The 17,752-nt window shown below is 35.6% G+C and overlaps 3 protein-coding genes across 3 annotated transcripts; all 3 read left to right on the top strand.

The window, feature by feature from the left end:
- Positions 1 to 3,990: 3,990 nt before the first annotated feature.
- LOC115972519 (F-box protein SKP2A-like) lies at positions 3,991 to 5,158 on the top strand. Its single transcript, XM_031092832.1, has one exon. It carries the CDS (start codon positions 4,010 to 4,012, stop codon positions 5,084 to 5,086), a length of 1,077 nt encoding a protein of 358 aa, XP_030948692.1. The 5' UTR covers positions 3,991 to 4,009; the 3' UTR covers positions 5,087 to 5,158.
- A 2,549-nt stretch (positions 5,159 to 7,707) lies between these two features.
- LOC115971890 (F-box/LRR-repeat protein 4-like) lies at positions 7,708 to 9,413 on the top strand. The gene has a single exon (XM_031091992.1). The coding sequence runs from the start codon at positions 8,047 to 8,049 to the stop codon at positions 9,133 to 9,135; it is 1,089 nt and encodes a 362-aa protein (XP_030947852.1). The 5' UTR covers positions 7,708 to 8,046; the 3' UTR covers positions 9,136 to 9,413.
- Positions 9,414 to 13,721: 4,308 nt separating this feature from the next.
- LOC115970783 (F-box/LRR-repeat protein 3-like) lies at positions 13,722 to 15,476 on the top strand. The gene has a single exon (XM_031090388.1). The coding sequence runs from the start codon at positions 13,855 to 13,857 to the stop codon at positions 14,932 to 14,934; it is 1,080 nt and encodes a 359-aa protein (XP_030946248.1). The 5' UTR covers positions 13,722 to 13,854; the 3' UTR covers positions 14,935 to 15,476.
- The last annotated feature ends 2,276 nt before the right edge of the window (positions 15,477 to 17,752 follow it).

Raw genomic sequence — 17,752 nt, forward strand, 5'->3', positions numbered from 1 at the left:
GAGACTATGAAATTATATGTAACTTAAAACCAAAACAATGTTTTAGAGATAACTGCTGTATACAGACTTACTGACTCAAAAATAAAATAATAAAATATTATTATTAATTGGATAAGTGGGCCTAGTCCACACATGCCTAAAGTCCAACCCTATATCCAGCCCAAACTCATATTCTCTATCATTTCCAATGTGAGATTCAAGGATTTTCACCACTTATAATAACATCTTCAAGTGAACATAGAAAATATCAATTTCTTATTCATTCCATACTATTTTTCCAATAGAATGCTCAATGGAACTTGGAAGGAATGACTCACGAGGTGAATTGTAAACTCAAACAACAAAGGCGAAAGACATGAGAGCTAAATTAATTTTATAAATATTAGGGGAACTTTGAGAATAACAATGTGCTTTTCTTTGTTGAGGTGGTTCTTGATTCCCCATACAAATTGAAACTGTGAAATTTTCTTTTGGAAAACTGTATGATAATGTCATATTTTAAAAGAGTTGATTTTTTTTTTTTTTGGGATGCATTGACTGAATTGTATGGTTGGTGTGTGGCAAATAATTCAAGCATTTGTGTCTGAAAAGGAAAGAGTTTGCTAATGAGGGGAAGCAAGAAGGTCATTGGTCATGCATTATTTGTCTCTCAATTTAGGAGACGCTTGGTGGCAGAAGTAAACTATGGAAAGCATGTTAGAGGTGGAAAAATGATTGATTGAGAGTTGTGAAGCAAGAAACAATAAATGATATCTTGTGAAAGAAGAAGTTATTAGATATTCCGTCCTTTTCCAAGTAGCATGGAATGTTCTTTCCTAAAGCTTACATTTACCTAATCTGCATTTAGCATTGAAGTCATATTCTTATCCATTCTCTAGTTCTTAGTCATCAACAATGGCTGGTCCTTCATATATATATATATATATATATATATATTTTAATAAAATTGGTTTGGAATAGAGTTTTACTATGGGATTAATTATATGGAAGTATGAAAAACTTGAATTATTTGATAATAAATTTACTTTCATAAGGTTGTACTATAAGCTGAACATGTTATGTCAAAATGCATTCTACTAGAATGCATTATAATAATGAAAAATTACGTTTGGTATTTGTAAGGTGGTGGGCCTTGTTTGTAATGTTGGGCTACTTCTTACTGCACTAGGCCCGAATTTTCTGGATAGGGGAATTGAGACCGGTCCAACTGGAACTCACCTTGATCCGACTTGTACACAAACTACACCACGTCTGCCAAGCTTTGGTTACATGCCCATGGCAAGCAAAGCCGATATAAAGAAGTTATGGCGGGCAGATATAATACAGATAACACAAGAAAATACAATCATTACTTTTAGCCACAATAAATAAAAGTGAGCAACAAAAGACTTTTCGTACACAGAATAAGCTAAGTGAAGGATAAACAGAGTGAACAAAATCAAAGTGTTAGTCTGTCATGCCAACTAATACACGGGATTGAAACCAAGAAGGGAAAACCGTTCCCTCAACACGAGTAATCTTAGAGAAGAAATTAATTGCTTTAAGGGAACATGCCTAAATGGTTTATGCCCAAATACAGATCTTTTGCCTTTTATAGAGAGCAAGGCTATTGAGGGAGAGAGGAGATCAACCTATTGGTGCATGTCTGTTGTTTTAAACTCTCTATTTTTCTTTTCCTCTCGTTACTTCTTACTCTTTTTTTTTTTTTTACTTCCTTTCCTTCTCAATGCTTACTTCTGGTTATGATTTTTTCTAAAAATTCCTATTACTGTGATTTTTTCCAAATCCCCTTTAGTGCATAGCAAGGGATCTTTTATATAGAGCCTACTGTGACTGGTATTTACTGTTTTAGTCCTTAATTGCCTTTGTCTGGTGTGGGTGTCCTTGCCGACCACTTACTGGTCGTCAGTTGTTCAGCCATCATCACTTACTTGTGCTGGCTGTGCCGTTCCCCTCTGCCAAACAAAGAAGACTATTTTGTTTGTTTGCTTGCTTGTTGGGGTTTTTCTACTCGTTATAATGTGTGTGCTCTCTCTCTCTATCCCTCATTGCATGCACCTAGTGGTTCCAACTCATCATTGCTTTTTTTGTGTGGCATGTTATCTCAGTAAGACATTTCCCCCAAAAGAGCCTGAGTAAGAACCCTAGAATATGTTTTTTCTCTCTCCCCACCGCCAGACCATGCCCTCCCTTACCTCTGACCCATGACCCACCACTTCTTATATTGGCTAGGTACAGGCTGGTGGTGTTTGGGTCTTACGCGTGCTTCACCTTCTTCGCTTGCTACTCATGCATTTGCCATGATCTGGAGATTGGTTTGTATTCTGTCGTGCACTTTTGGCTTCTTATGACGTGGGTTGTTTTTTGATCTGGCATTCTTTATGACTTGCTTCTTTTGGGGATTGGGCCTTGTCGGATCATGGGCCTTCCTTCCCTCGGCTTACTCTGTATTTACTCTGTAACCTCGTTAGCATTTCTTGCCATACCACTCTGCTATTCCTGCTGTAATGTCGTTTGTCTCAATCCTGCTGGGCCTTTTTGAGCCTATTGTTTATTTCCCTCCTAATGACTCAGTGTGTTCACTGGGCCTTTTCTTACATTGTTTGCGGGCTCCTGTGTCCCATTTTCTTCTTGGGCATCCTTGGGCTTCCTCGACTCTTTTCCAATCCTGCTTTTCTATGTGCCTTTACTAACTCTTTTAGGCTTCTCTAACCCAATTACTTTATACCTCATCCTTGGGGCTTATGGGTCTTCCATTAGTCCCTTACTTTCTTTGCTTGTATTACTTTGTGCCTGTTGTGGCCTCTTCTCGCTTTTCTACATACTGCCTATGGGTTTGCTTCTTCTCTCTTTCCAGGCCCATTCAAGCTCGTTTGCTTCCTAAGGACCCACTTTATGAGCCCGTGAGCCGTTCATTCCTGCCACTTGAGCTCAATGGCTTTTTCTTGCTTGCTAACTTTGGTCTGCTTGTGTTGTTGGGCTTTTTCTCTTATTGGGCTTGTCAAAATGAGCCTCAACAGTATTATGTTGTGAGAACCACGAATTTGAAATTATTAGTAATCCATGATAGTGAGTCTCATGGTGGAGATTGAACAATGGAGATGTCCTTTTAATGACTTACATTGGATTCACCATTTAATTTTATTGTACAACAGAAAAATTAAGAAAAGTATTAGGCATATTTTTTTAATGAATAATGCTATGTCTATAAAAGAATTTTTTTTTAGCTCAGATAAAAATCTTAATCTAATGAATATAATATACTACCCCACCCCTCCCCACCCAAGACCACTTAAACTTGGGTCCTCAAACCCCACAAGCCCTTAAGGCTTGGGGAAGTACAATTCCACCCAATGTGAGCGGTGGTATAATGGAAAACAAAAAAAAAAAATTAAGACAAATGTATTTTTTTGGTCATCTTTTATTTGTTGAAATTTATGTTTATAGTGGAAAAGAAAGAAAGAAACCATATTGGAAATGAAATGAATAAATAAAAATGATGGTGATTTGATAAATACCAAAAAAGGCCCCATGGGTGGTTTTGAATCTTTTGATAGTAATCAAACGGCTGTTAAGGCAGGATCAGATTTAAGATTAACGGTGGCAAACAAATTCGCTTCAATCGTGGTGAAGGGCCACCAAATTGACACTTGGCTTAGGTTCAGCGAAAGTCTCCTCACTCCTCGTTAACAAATTTATGTTTGTGAAAGTGGAGTGAAGAGGCCATTTGACTTGTTCTTCTTCAGCTAAACTAAAAGTGTCACTCCAAGCCAAAATTTTAAGGCAAGCTTTCAGATTTCAGATACTTTTTCTTTGAGTCTCTTGGTTTGCTTAACTAGCCTGGTTTGATAGTTGATACTACTTTGTATATTTTTATAGCTACTCTTGGCAATAACCAATTAGAGTAACATTAAGGTTTTGCAATTTACATTTATTTTCATTTGTGTATATGTTTTTTTTTTTTTTTTTAACATTTGATTCCTAGCACAAATAACACAAATTGAGAGTTATGTCAATGTCATCATTGTGTGATGATGAACTAGGCTTAATACTCGAGCGGGTCCATGACCCATGTGACAGAAAGTCGGTCTCTTTAGTTTGCAAGCAATGGCTGAGAGTGGAGGGTCTTACCCGCTTATCCATACGGGTTTTCGAACTCGATTCCCTTCGTCGGTTCCTACCCAGATACCCAAATATAGTCACATTTGAATGTTCAACACTAATCAATGATGATGAGCTTAAATTCTTGGCCAAAACATGTCCCAAGCTCGAGGTCCTTAACCTTAGTTTAGAACGCCCATTCCACGACGAGTTTACAACTGTTTTTGATAATGTTTACGACGATGGTTTATGTGCTTTAGGAAATGGGTGTCACAAATTGTCGAAAGTTTTACTAAGGAGGAGAATTTGCTGGACTGTTGTTTCGCTTGTTAAGTTGGCGCAAAATTTGACAATTATGGATTTGGCAAAGTGCTGTTTAGTTACAGATCAAGACCTTGAAGCTATTGGGGCATTGAATTCTATTACTATTTTGAATTTGGAAGGCTGTTCAATTACAGATGTTGGATTGGTTTCTTTGGCAACAGGGGCTTCATCGAGGTCTTTGAAAAAGTTGGTTCTCGAGGGATGTTATCAAATTACAGATTATGGGGTGTCAAGTTTGAGACAAATGTGTTGCTTGGAGGAGCTTAACATGGCAGATTGTGGCACGAAAGTTTCGAATATTGGATGTGTGGAACTTGCTGCAATTCAAACTCTCAAGAGACTAAATTTGTCGTGGTTGTCAAATGTATCAGATCCTACACTTTTAGCACTAGCTGAGAACTGCCGGAATTTGAAGCAGGTTGATTTAACAGGTTGTGAGTTAATTACTGGAGCTGGAATTCGTGCTTTTGCAAATCATGGGTGTGTACAAGCTCTTGTGTTGAGTTATTGTCGCAATATTTTTGCTTATGATTTGGAACATTTAGCACTTGGATGCCGCTCATTAAAGTATGTTGTGCTGGATAGAGGATGGAAAGCGGCGATGCCTATGAAGATGGTAGAGAATATTAGCAGGTTCTGTGACATAATTTGTAGGCTTTAATGAACAAATAAACATCAATTTGGTTGGCTTGGATTATATCCAGGCTAGTAACTGTTTGTGTCATTTCTTGCTTCTTGATGTGTCAAATTGATGTTTACTATTTGATTTCTGTTGGTTGTGTCATGAAGGTAATGTAGCTGGCCAAATGGGCCCTTAGACGTAAGTTCTGTGGTATTATTAGAAGCCAGGGCTCTCTCTAGTTCGTTTTAGGAGGCCCTTGGGTTAGGTAACCTCATCTGAGGTTCTTTTGTTCCTTTTTTTCTTTTTTAAAGTATGTTTCTGCATTTAAACTTTATATCAAGCAAAACGATGTATTAGGAATTGCAAGCCAGGTGCTATTATCTTCTGTGTCCTTTGATTCATAGGGCTTGATTTTGTATGAGCTATTTTATTTTATATATATAATTTTATAGTTGGGGGATTTGAACCTAGATATCTCAGTTAGGAGGTGTCACTTAAGCTACAAGGTCTTGGCCTATATGAGCTTTTGAGTAAAGCGCATTTTATTGCTTTCTGTTCTAGAGACTAAATTTTTAATCTGAATCTACTAATAGTATAATACAACCTTTTTTGCACATATAAAGAACAGAAAGAAAGGGAAGAGAGAGGGGGGGGGGGGTGGGGGGTTGTGCCCTGAGTAGGGGATGGTGGGAGGTTAAACAAAAATATCTCTTGCATTTCGTTCTACACAGGCTTTGAGAATAGTACAATTGTACAGGATACTGACAAGATGATTTTGAGGTTAAACATTTTTTCTATTTACAACACAATGAAAGTTCAAGGGAAGATATTAACCGAGAGTTCTAGCCAATAGGCCCAATACTATAGTCATTACAAATCCAAAATATGTTCATGAACTTTTGGAGGCAAGAATGCAGGATTAGCTAGTTGTTGCGGTTCTTGCAGCCCAGCTTGATGCATGGCATGAATTATTTATCTTCTGTGCCAAGATGCTTTGATATTCTGCAACTAAGGACTCTGCTCTCCATTAGATGCATTTGTTGCCTTTGTTCATTTCCTCGATTTCCTTACTAATAATTAAAGTTGATAAAATGAAATGATGTTTAGGTGATTTGTTTTCTAAAGAGCTTCTCTGATTGCTAAGCATCTCACCCCCAGTCTATACTGCATCAATTCACTAAAACATCCTGCACAATTTTTCTTTCCTTCCCTTGACTTTGCCACCATGTTAGTCTGCATAATCTTTGGTGTTTCTCTTTGCAACTCAGATTAACATTTTTTTTTTTTTTTTTGAGAAACACTCAGATTAACTTGACTTGTGTTTAGATCTTCAAAGGCTCCGGCGTATCTGAGTGGAAGAATGCTTTGACTGTTGAGCTTAAACAATTTGTCATGAACATAATTATTCTTGGTATAAATTTTAATTTTTATTGGGATTGGATGTATCTGTGAATTAGTGCTCTCATTTATATGTGTGACAGTGTGAGAGACATGAAACATCCTACTATTTAAATACTAAGAACCTGTAATTGGAGTAGCTCTCCCTGATTGCTAGTAAATTAAATGCAGGATGTTCGTAGTTACAGGGTAGTTGCAAGTATAACTTGCAATAGTGAAAAGCTAAACTCGAACCAGAACACCATGGGTCCGTTTGGATTGAATTTATTGTTGCTGAAACTGAAAACTGAAAATACTGTAACAAAATAATTTTTAAATGTGTGAATAGTGCCGTGGGACCTATTTTTAATATTTTTAAATATGTGAACAGTGCTACTATAGTGCATGAACAGTGTTGCTACAGTGGTGAATAGTGATTTTTGTCTCTGCATAATAAATTCATATGATTTTACTGTTCATGCGCTGAAAAAAAAAAAAGGCTGAAACTGAAACGCGCAAAACGCGCAATCCAAATGGGAACCATGTTGCTTCTTGTAAGTTACATGGCCTTTAAGTGCCATATTATATAATTTATATATTTTTGAATGTCTATCAATTATTTGAGCAATATCATTATAATTATATGTTAAGTTTTGATTATCATGATAATTTCATTAAAAAAATGTGAAATTTGAAGCTTAAAAATTTTATTTGTACTGAAATTATAAAAATATAATGAGAATATGGACTACTTCAAAAAAAGAATAATATCAATAAAAACATAAAAAATAATAAAATAATATATTTGTAAAATCAAAGAGATATAAATTACTTTTAGAAATTATTTAATTTGTAAGGAGAACAAATTATTTAAGAATAAATTATATATTATACAAAATTTCAAAATAATTATATATTTTCACCCATGACTAATAGTTTTACATCATAAATAATTCAATAATTAATTATATAAATATAAAAATAATTAAAAATAAATGATGACAAGTTGATGGATAATAAAAATAAAAATTTAACTAAAAAGATATCTAAAAAGTTTATATAGGTAAAGAAAAGATAAAGAAAAGAAGATAAAGATAAAGATAAAGATAAAAAAGGAAAGATTGAAAGCAAAGAAAAGATAAAGAAAGAAACCATAAAGGACAAGAAAAAAGAAAAAAAAAAACAAATAAAAGAATGATGTCGATTTGGAAAATAAATAAAAAAACAAAAACAGGGGGGACAATGAGTAGTATAAATAATCAAACGGTTGGTTCCTCGAAATAATCAAAAGAATAATAATAATCAAACGGTTATACTGAAGAGAAGAGACGGAACAGATTTAAGATGAATCCAATTCAAAGTCTGAAACTTTGACACTTAGCTTTGTGAACGAGGAGAGAGAGAAAGAAGGAATCTGATCTGACTTCTGAGTCCACCCACTGGTCCTTCTTCAGCTAAAGTAGGCATTTCAGATCCTTTCTCTCTCTGAGTGTCTGGGTTTGCTTTACTATAGTCTTTGTTTTATACAATATAGTTTTGTGTTTGTGTTTGTGTTAGTACAATTTTACATTTATATTCAGTTTGTGTTTTTATAAATTTTGATTCCAAACACAAACTGGGCTATGTCACAATTGGAAGATCATCAACTAGGCTTGATACTCGAGTGGGTCAATGACCAGCAGGACAGAAAGTCAGTCTCTCTCGTCTGTAAGCAATGGATGAGAGTGGAGGGTCTTACCCGGTTGTCCATACGGGTTTTGGAACCCGATTTCCTTTGTGGGTTCATACCAAGATTCCCAAATATATTCACATTTGAATGTTCAAGGTTGATCAACAATGACAACCTTAAACTGTTGTCCAAAACATGTCCCGAGATCAAGGTCCTCAACCTTAATTTAGATTGCCCAGTTGAATTTTCTTCTGAAGAATATCTGTTGGCTTCTGATGATGTTGGGGACGATGGAGTATGTGCTTTAGCAAATGGGTGTCGTAAATTGTCAAAGGTTTCACTGAGGACGAGGAAGAATATGGGCGATGTTGGACTTGTTTCGCTTATTAAGTTGGCACAAAATTTGACCAATTTGGATTTGGGTTGGTGCAATAAGATTACAGATCAAGCCGTTGAAGCGATTGGGGCAGCAAATTCTATTACCATTTTGAATTTGGAAGGTTGTTCCTTAATTACAGATGTTGGATTGGCTTATTTGGCAACAGGGGCTTTGTCGAGGTCTTTAAAAAAGTTGGTTCTTGAGAGTTGTTATCAAATTACAGATAATGGGGTGTTGCTTTTGCGGCAAATGTGTTGCTTGGAGGAGCTAAACATCGCATATTGTGGGCGTAAAGTTACGGATATTGGATGTACGGAAATTGCTGCAATTCAAACTCTCAAGATACTAAATTTGTCATGGTTGTGTAATATGTCGGATCCTACACTTTTTGCACTAGCCGAGAACTGCCAGAATTTGATGCTGGTTGATTTAACAGGTTGTAAGTTAGTTACTGGAGCTGGAATTCGTGCTTTTACAAATCATGGGTGTGTCGAAACTCTTGTGTTGCTTTCTTGTTGCAAAATTTCTGGTAATGATTTGGAACATTTAGCACTTGGATGCCGCTCTCTGAAGTATGTTGTGCTTGATAAAGGAAAGAAATTGAGGATACCTATGATGATGCAACGGAATATTAGCAGGTTCTATGACTTAATTTGGAGGTGATTTGATGAACAAAGAAATATCAATTTGGTTGGATTGGATGTGGTAAATAATTCCAAGCCAACATGCTATTTTCTTCTGTGTCCCATTGGGCATAATTCTGTTTAAGCTTTTAAGTAATGTACATTTTTGTGCTTTCTGTTCTACTCATCTTAATTTTTTTCTGAACTTACTAATTGTCAAATTATATATAGGGTTTGAGAATAGTACAGTTGCAATACTGAAGTCTTGCATTTAATTATATAAGAATAGTACAGTTGCACAGGCTACTGACAAGATGATATTGAGCTTAAACAATTTGTTCTGATTAGTAGTTCTTGGCATAGATTTCAATTTTTATTGAGATTGGATGAACAGTGAATTAGTGCTCTCATATGTATGTGGGACATGATTTTTTCCCCACCACTAATTAAATACTAAGTACCTGTCATAAAGGTTGCTCTACCTGATTGCAAGTAAATTAAATGCAGGATGCTCAAGGTAATATGCTAGTTTAAGTATAACTTGCAGTAGTGAAAAGCGACATTCACATCAAAACAATACTTTGTTTCTTCTTTTAAATTACATGGCCTTAAGTTCTGTACTTAATAGAATGAGGTGCTCTATCTGTTCTCTACTTTCAAATTTAAACTTCAGAATTATGTTTATTTTTATATAGGCATGAAATAATATTCCTGCCTGGACTTCATAGTCCATTTTTATCGTAGTAGTTGTCATTGGACATATGATTTACTTGGGTGGGTTATTCTGCATATCAATACTGCCTGACCATTCATGTTTAACCGATTGCCACTTTCATGGATCCTTAAATCTTTTCTAAGCTGTTGCAGCTTAATAAGTTTCCATCTAATATGGAGAATCTCACCAAAAATGATCAGGCTTATCCCTGATTCTTCTACCCCAAACCCATCAAAGCTGATACATAGATTGAAAACAAATGTGCCTATTATATGAAGAATCTTGTTCACAGACTTGGGATAGGGACAGATGTCTGTCCCATTTCTTGTTGCATGAATAGGGCTCAATTTTGTTTCAGAGAATAGAAAATAAATAAAAATTGCTGTAATTCCGTCAAATTTAACGTTGCAATAATATCTATTGGTTAACGCTGCTCAAATATGTGGACTCAGTTTTGTTGTATACAATAGAAAAAGAAAGGTTAATTTAGCTATGTACTAGGGCGCTGGTTAGAAAATGTTGAATTCTCCATCTCATGTTACTCCATAAATTATCATTGATCAATCAATTTGTGTTTGTCCATAAATGGGTCATACATCAGTATAGTATCTGGGATTGTTGTGAGGAGCAATGAGTGTGTATGCCAAGCTAATGCTTCAGTCAGCTTGGTTGGGCCTTTTTCTGTTTGTTAATGTAACGAATTCAAATAAAGTGTGACGAACTGACAATCAATCTAAGAAACATTCATTGACAAAGAAGAGCAAAAGCTTTTCAGTATTTGGACCTAAGCTAGGAGTATCCATCTCATTATAGTTGAGGTGTTTTTTTATAGATGCATCATGACAACAAAAGTGAGCGATATAATAGTAGTATTTCAATGTCGACTTTCATTGTGGTTGCCTTGTGTGGTTTCTTCTACATATTGGGTGCATGGCGTAGTTGTTTTTTTCCATCTAAGGTAAGAAGGTTTTTCAAAAATGTTTAAAGAATGCGATAGCTTAAAGATGTAAGAATGGAATGTGAGAGGTGAAGATAATGCCACAACGATTTTTGATGATATCTAAGAAACGTGGAAATATATCAAGAAGGGGCATCCAAATGGTTTCATAAATGAACATGTTCATGGGAAAGGTGAGGTGAATAGTGAATGAAGTCCCACTTACCTCAATGGGAAAACTAAATAAGCAAAATTTTTGTCACCAAGATCTTCGAAGCCTAAGTCAAAGAAACATAATAGTTAACAAGAACATAAATAATTCCACACCTACGCTATCGGTTAACACAATAAATACTAGTAAGATCCTTTTGTTAATCCTAGATAAATTTAGATTGATTCTAACATTTGGTCACCTCACACCTAAGTATATGTTAGGGGTGTGCAGAAAACCTGCCAACCCACCAACTTGCCAAACCTGACCTGAACTGACCCGACTCGACTCGTCGAGTCGAGTCGGGTTGGTTTTTAGGGCTTGGTGGGTTGGGTTGGGTTACAAAATTTTTTTATAGCAAATCGGGTTGGGTTTGGGTCATAAAATTACAAACCCGCCAAACCCGACCCGACCCGACCCACCCATATTTTAATATATGTTTAAAATATATTATATATTTAATAAATTAAAAAAAAAACCACCTGTAGGGATAAAGGCCCAGAATGACGTGTTGGGCCTTGGGCTTTTGTCCGGGAAAGCTGAATTGTCCGAAGAGAAGCAAGTAGTTATCAGAAGTCCCCAGTGAAAGACTTATAAATGAGGAACGAACGGAAGGTGATCCGAGGAGAAGCTCCTTCTCGGATATGATGAAGATAGCTCAAGTACATATTCCAGCCACTAAGGTAAACCTCCAAAAAGCTCTAGTGATAAGAACGTGTCTCATGATCGTGCAAGAAGGAAAGAGATTCAAAAATATCTATGGGAAAGCTGCTACCACCGCATTAAATGCACTACAGCTACTTTTCTGGCCGCATTTATATGGAGAAGACCTTTGCACAGTGTTGCCTTAGCAAACGCAACTCACAGAAAGCCAAAAAGGGTGTCTGATAGGACAGGTACTCAAGTAAGGGCTCAGATGATTAACAAGTGTAGGATCAAGATGGTCCAGAGAGGGCTATATAACATGAAAGACCCTCCATGAAAAGAGGGAGAAAAAACTTAAAACAAATCTGTAATAAAGCTTTACGAGTAAATATTTAAGAATCGGTGTTCTCGGACCAATCTGAGAACGTTATTCCTTAACAAGCTTTCGTTATCTTTCTCTTTTTAGCATCAAGACCTGTTTTTCTGTTATCTGGTTCACGAAAGCCCAGTTTTCCAATCCATTCTCTACAAATTTATTGTTTTGGGCTGTTTTGGGCTTAAGTCCATATTCCTGTTGGGTTAGGAGTCTAAATCAAGTCCTTACACCAGCTGTAGAACACTTCCTTGATTCCTATTATCATATATAATATAAAATCCTATTAGTTCTTTTAATATATATTTAAATATATTATATAATTAATAAAAAAATTTAATTTTTTTTAGATATATCTTGTTTATAACTGAGTTAGGAACTCATATATATTTTGTTTATAAGTGAATTAGGATATTAGTTTATTTATATTTTGTTTATCAACTCAGTTGGATACTTAAACATTTTTTGTTTACAACTAAATTGGAATATTAGTTTATATATTAATGTATATTTTGTTTATCAACTCAGGTGGCAAGTGTGATATATTTTTTTCTGCTCAATTTAATAGTAATAAAAAAAAATTTGTCTAACCCATGGGTTCAACTCGACTCAACTCAACCCATGTGGGTTGGGTTGGACTTATGTGATGAGTTGGGTTGGGTTGAATTTTTTTTTGACCCACCATGGTGGGTTAGGTCAAAAAATCCCCTCAACTCAACCCAACCCGATCCGACCCGACCCATGCACACTCCTACTATATGTTCAAACTTGTAATTATGTATCTTAATTTGATAAGTGCATTAAGGGCACCCCAATTTACATAAACAAATTAAGAGCAAAAAGCCAAAGTTTGACATAAATTATAATCTTAGCAATTTTTATTCTTCCATTAATCATAAATCTATGATGTTTTTGCTTGATTGGTGTTATCAAACCCTGATTGGATGTCCCAAATACAAATTATTTCATCCAATTTGGTTAAAACTCTTACCGGATTGAAAAACCCTAATTCTCATAATAAACATAATGCTTGAAAACCTATCTTCTGTTAAATCCTTTCACTCTGGTAAAGCTCTGAACAAATGGAGAGTTAAAATCCTTAATTGAGACTTTTAATTAAATTATTGAGCAACTAATTTAATGGAGTGATAGCCAAATTATAAAATCCTCAAATTGAGGTATAAAACCGTAATTCTAATATGTGAAATGTTAAGAGATAACAAAATATAACTAAACAATGTAAACACAAAAAAAGAAAAAAAACAATGAATATTACAATATCAAAGGCAATAAAACATTACCACCGCATACCTTTGGTGCGATAGTCACTCTACAATTACAAATGTTTGTGGGGTGTGGGAGGTAAGGGTCGGGTTCAAGATTTTAAGAAGAGGCTTCACACACATATACATTTAGATTACTTTATAGTAGAATTTTTATCCTGTAAAAAAAAAAAAACATTAAACAGCCATTTTTTTAATTAATTTTTATTAATTTTGTAATGTGTGGTTAAAATTTGTTTTTAAAGAAAGAGAAAAAAGCAAAAAGAAAAAATGATGAAGATTTGGTAAATACCAACCACAAAAAAAAGAAAAAGAAAAAGCGTGAAACTCTCTTCAATAACAAATTTGCTTTGTGAACGAGAAGAGAAGAAGCGATCTATCCCCATCCACCAGTTCTTCTTCAAATTCGCATCTTGGCAACGTAAAGGCTTCTTGGTCAGCAATCTGGGTTTGCATAACTTGCTTCTTTTTCTTTCAAAAGAAACTAGTACATTTGTAGCTAAACATTATTGATTTACATTTCATATTCATTTGTGTATGTGTTTATTTTAAATTTTGATTCCGAGAACAAAGAAGAAAGAGCACAATCTGGGTCATGTCACAATTGGGAGATGATGAATTAGGATCTATACTCGAGTGGGTCCATGACCCAGATGACAGAAACTCATTCTCTCTTGTCTGCAAGCAATGGAAGAGAATGGAGTGTCTTACCCGCTCATCCATTCGGGTTTTCGAACCCGATTCCCTTTCTGGGTTCTTACCAAGATTCCCAAATCTTGTAACGTTTGAATGTTCAAAATCCATCACAGATGATGACCTTAAATTCATGGCCAAAACATGTCCCAAGATTAAGGTCCTCAACCTCAATTTCAAACGCACACCGTATGATGAATTTATACTGGTTTGTGATGATGTTGGGGACGATGGTCTATGTGCTTTAGCAAATGGGTGTCGCAAGTTGTCGAAAGTTTTACTAAGGAGGAGGAAGAATGTTGGGAATGTTGGAGTTGTTTTGCTTGTTAAGTTGGCACAAAATTTGACCAATTTGGATTTGACTTGGTGCAATAAGATCACGGATCAAGCTCTTGAAGCAATTGGTGTAGCAAATTCTATTGCTTCTTTGAATTTGGAAGGGTGTTCATTAATTACAGATGCTGGATTGGCTTCATTGGCAACAGGGGCTTCGTCCAGGTCTTTGAAAAAGTTGGTTCTTGCGGAATGTGATCAAATTACAGATTATGGGGTATCACTTTTGCGGCAAATGTGTTACTTGGAGGAGCTAAACATGGCAGAATGTGGGCCGAAAGTTACGGATGTTGGATGTGTGGCAATTGCTACAATTCAAACTCTCAAGAAACTGAATTTGTCGTGGTTGATTAATGTTTCGGATCCTACACTTGTTGCACTAGCTGAGAACTGCCGGAATATGAAGCAGGTTAATTTAACGGGTTGCGAGTTAATTACTGGGGTTGGAATTCGTGCTTTTGCAAATCATGAGTGTGTAGAAGGTCTTAAGTTGATTTCTTGTTACAATATTTCTGGTTCTGATTTGGAACAGTTAACACTTGGATGCTGCTCTTTGAAGTATGTTGTGCTGGATAAAAGACGGAGAATGTGGATACCTATGGTGATGCTACAGAATATTAGCAGATTCTATGACTTAATTTGGATGTAATTGATGAGTAAAGAAACATCAATTTTATCTCCAGGCTATTGATAGTTTGTGTTATTTCTTGCTTTTTGATGTGGTGAGTAATTGCAAGCCATATGCTATTTTCTTCTGTGCCCTTTAATTCATTGGGCATACTTCTGTTAAGCTTTTTAGTAATGCGCATTTTTGCTAAACAAGCTTGGCGTTTGATTCAGAACACTCACTCTGTGTTCTATCGGGTATATAAATCAAGATATTTTCCAAATTGCTCTTTTATGGATGCAGAGATGGGCAACAATCCTTCATATGGGTGGAGAAGTCTTTTAGCAGCTATAGATATTATTAAAGAGGGATCAAAGTGGCAGGTAGGGGATGGAAGGTACATTGAAGTTTCAACACATAAATGGTAGACACACAAACCGGTTTTCCTGGGAGAGATTCAGCCTAATTTTAATGTGAAAGACCTTATTGATAGTGCCACAGGACAATGGGATAGGGAGAAGCTATTTGATCATTTTGCATATAGGACACGTACGGAAATAGCAGCTGCCTCTGCTAAGGTTGTCTTCAAGGGATGCATTGGTTTGGAAGGAAAACAAGTCCCAAAAATTTACGGTTAAATCAGCTTACCAGATGGCACAACAGATGAAAGAGCAATCACGGGTTGAACACTCAAGGATGGTGGCTGACCGTGGAATATGGAGAAGGCTGTGGAGTTTGAATGTACCACCAAAAGTACGTATGTTTGTATGGAGAGCATGTTCAAATATTTTGCCTACTAGGAACAACTTGCATTGTCGAAAGACAATCCACAGTGTGAGTTCTGTTGTCAACAAGTGGAGTCTGCTGCACACTTGCTTTGGGAATGTCCTTTTGCAAGAAATGTATGAGCCCTTTGCCGAGGAAAAATTCAGAAACACCCTAACAATGCTCAAGATATTTTCATGTTATTTCGTTGGTTGATAGATAAACTTTCACAGCAGGAATTGGAAAGATGGGTGGTAATTGCTTGGGCAATTTGGAATGCTCGAAATAAATTTTATTTTGAACATATCCAAACTCACCCCAAGTCTATATTTGATGAAGCAATTGGATTTTTGCAGGAATATCAAAGATTGGTAGTTGCTCAAATAGATAGTTGAATGGTCTACTTGTGTAGGTTTTGTTTGTTTTTTTTTTTTGTAATGTATGTCAATGGCCTCTGTGTTGTATTTTTTGCATATTTGCTGGACTGAGAACTAGCTCCTGCACTGTGTGTTGTAATGGTCATCGGCTGTTTAAGGCTTTGGCTGTTTGTATCTTCTGCAAAATTACCACATCCTTGTGTTTTTCTGCATAATTGTCTGGTATGCAGATGGCCTTGTGTTATTGTAATGGTCATGGTCATGTGTTTTTTTTTGCATTGTGTGCTGTTTGTATTTTCTGCAGAATTGCAGGAATGAAAACCAGCTTCTGCTAGTCATGGCCTTGTGTTTTGTTTCTGCATAATTGTTTGGTTTGCAGACTAGCTGTTGCTTCCCCTGATGGCCTTGTGCTATTGTAATGGCCAGGGTGGCCTTGATGTATTGTAATAGTCAAAGTTGTCACATGTCATGTATATTTATCATCAATAAAATTTCCACCTTTTACCTCAAAAAAAAGAAAAGAAAAGTAATGTGCATTTTTGTGCCTTTTTTTCTATACACTTAAATTTTTATCTAAACCTATTAATTGTCTAACTAAACCTTTTCTGCACATATAATTAAACAGCTTTGAGGAAGTTTATGCCTTTCCATTATCAAAGTCACAAAATAATTAAACAGCTTTGAGGAAATTTATCTTCACATCTCATTTAATGCAGGGTTTGCGAATAGTTCAGTTACACTGGCTACTGACAAGATTATATTGAGCTTAAACAGTTTATTATGAGCATTGGTAGGTCTTGATATAAGTTTCAATTTTTGTTGAGATTGAATGTATCTGTGAATTAGTGCCCTTATATGTATATAATGTGTGTGTGGGGGAGATGATTTGTTTTTCTTACTAGTTAAATACTAAGAACCTGTAATAAAAGTAGCTCTCCCTGATTGCAACTAAATTGAAATGCTGGATGTTCATGGTAAAATGGTTGTTCTAGGTATAACTTGCAATGGTGAAAAGCCGCATTGGCACCTGAACACCGCTTTGTCTCTTCTATTAAATTACATGGCCTTAAGTGCTGCCCTTAATAAAATGAGGTTTAATTATTGGAATCTGTTCTCTACTTTCAAAGTGGAACTTCTGAATTATGTTTACATTCTTTTGTGGACTTCTTAGTCCATTTTGGTATTTGTCATTTGACATATCTTTTACATGGGTAAGATTATTCTGCATATCCACACTGCCTGATTGTTCATGTTTCCCACTTGCCATTTTTATTGGCCCTTCAATCTCTTCTAAGCTGTTAAAGATCATGCTATCTCCTACATCAGTATAATTATCAGGATCTGTGAAGAGAAATCAGTGTGTATGCCGAGCTAATATGGGCAATCCAATGTGCTTTAGGAAAATTGAAGTTGCAAGAAAAATAGTTGGCAAGTGGCATGCTGTTATATCTGATGACTTTGTTCATATTCATGGAACTTTGCCTAATGTAGCTTTTGATCGGGGCTGATAGATTTTAATGTCCCATCATTTTTTTTTAGAAGTATTATGTTTCATAACATTTTTATAATACTTTTACAACAAATCTTAGGTGGTAAGTTATTATGAGTTTTTAATTTGAATTCACCACTAAAATTACTTTCTTACTCACTAATAACAGAAAGTAACAACTGACCACCTAAGATTTGTTGTGAAAGTATTGTGGACATAACATTTTTCA

The sequence above is a fragment of the Quercus lobata genome, chromosome 12 (assembly GCF_001633185.2).
Source record: "Quercus lobata isolate SW786 chromosome 12, ValleyOak3.0 Primary Assembly, whole genome shotgun sequence".
NCBI classification, from domain to species: domain Eukaryota; kingdom Viridiplantae; phylum Streptophyta; class Magnoliopsida; order Fagales; family Fagaceae; genus Quercus; species Quercus lobata.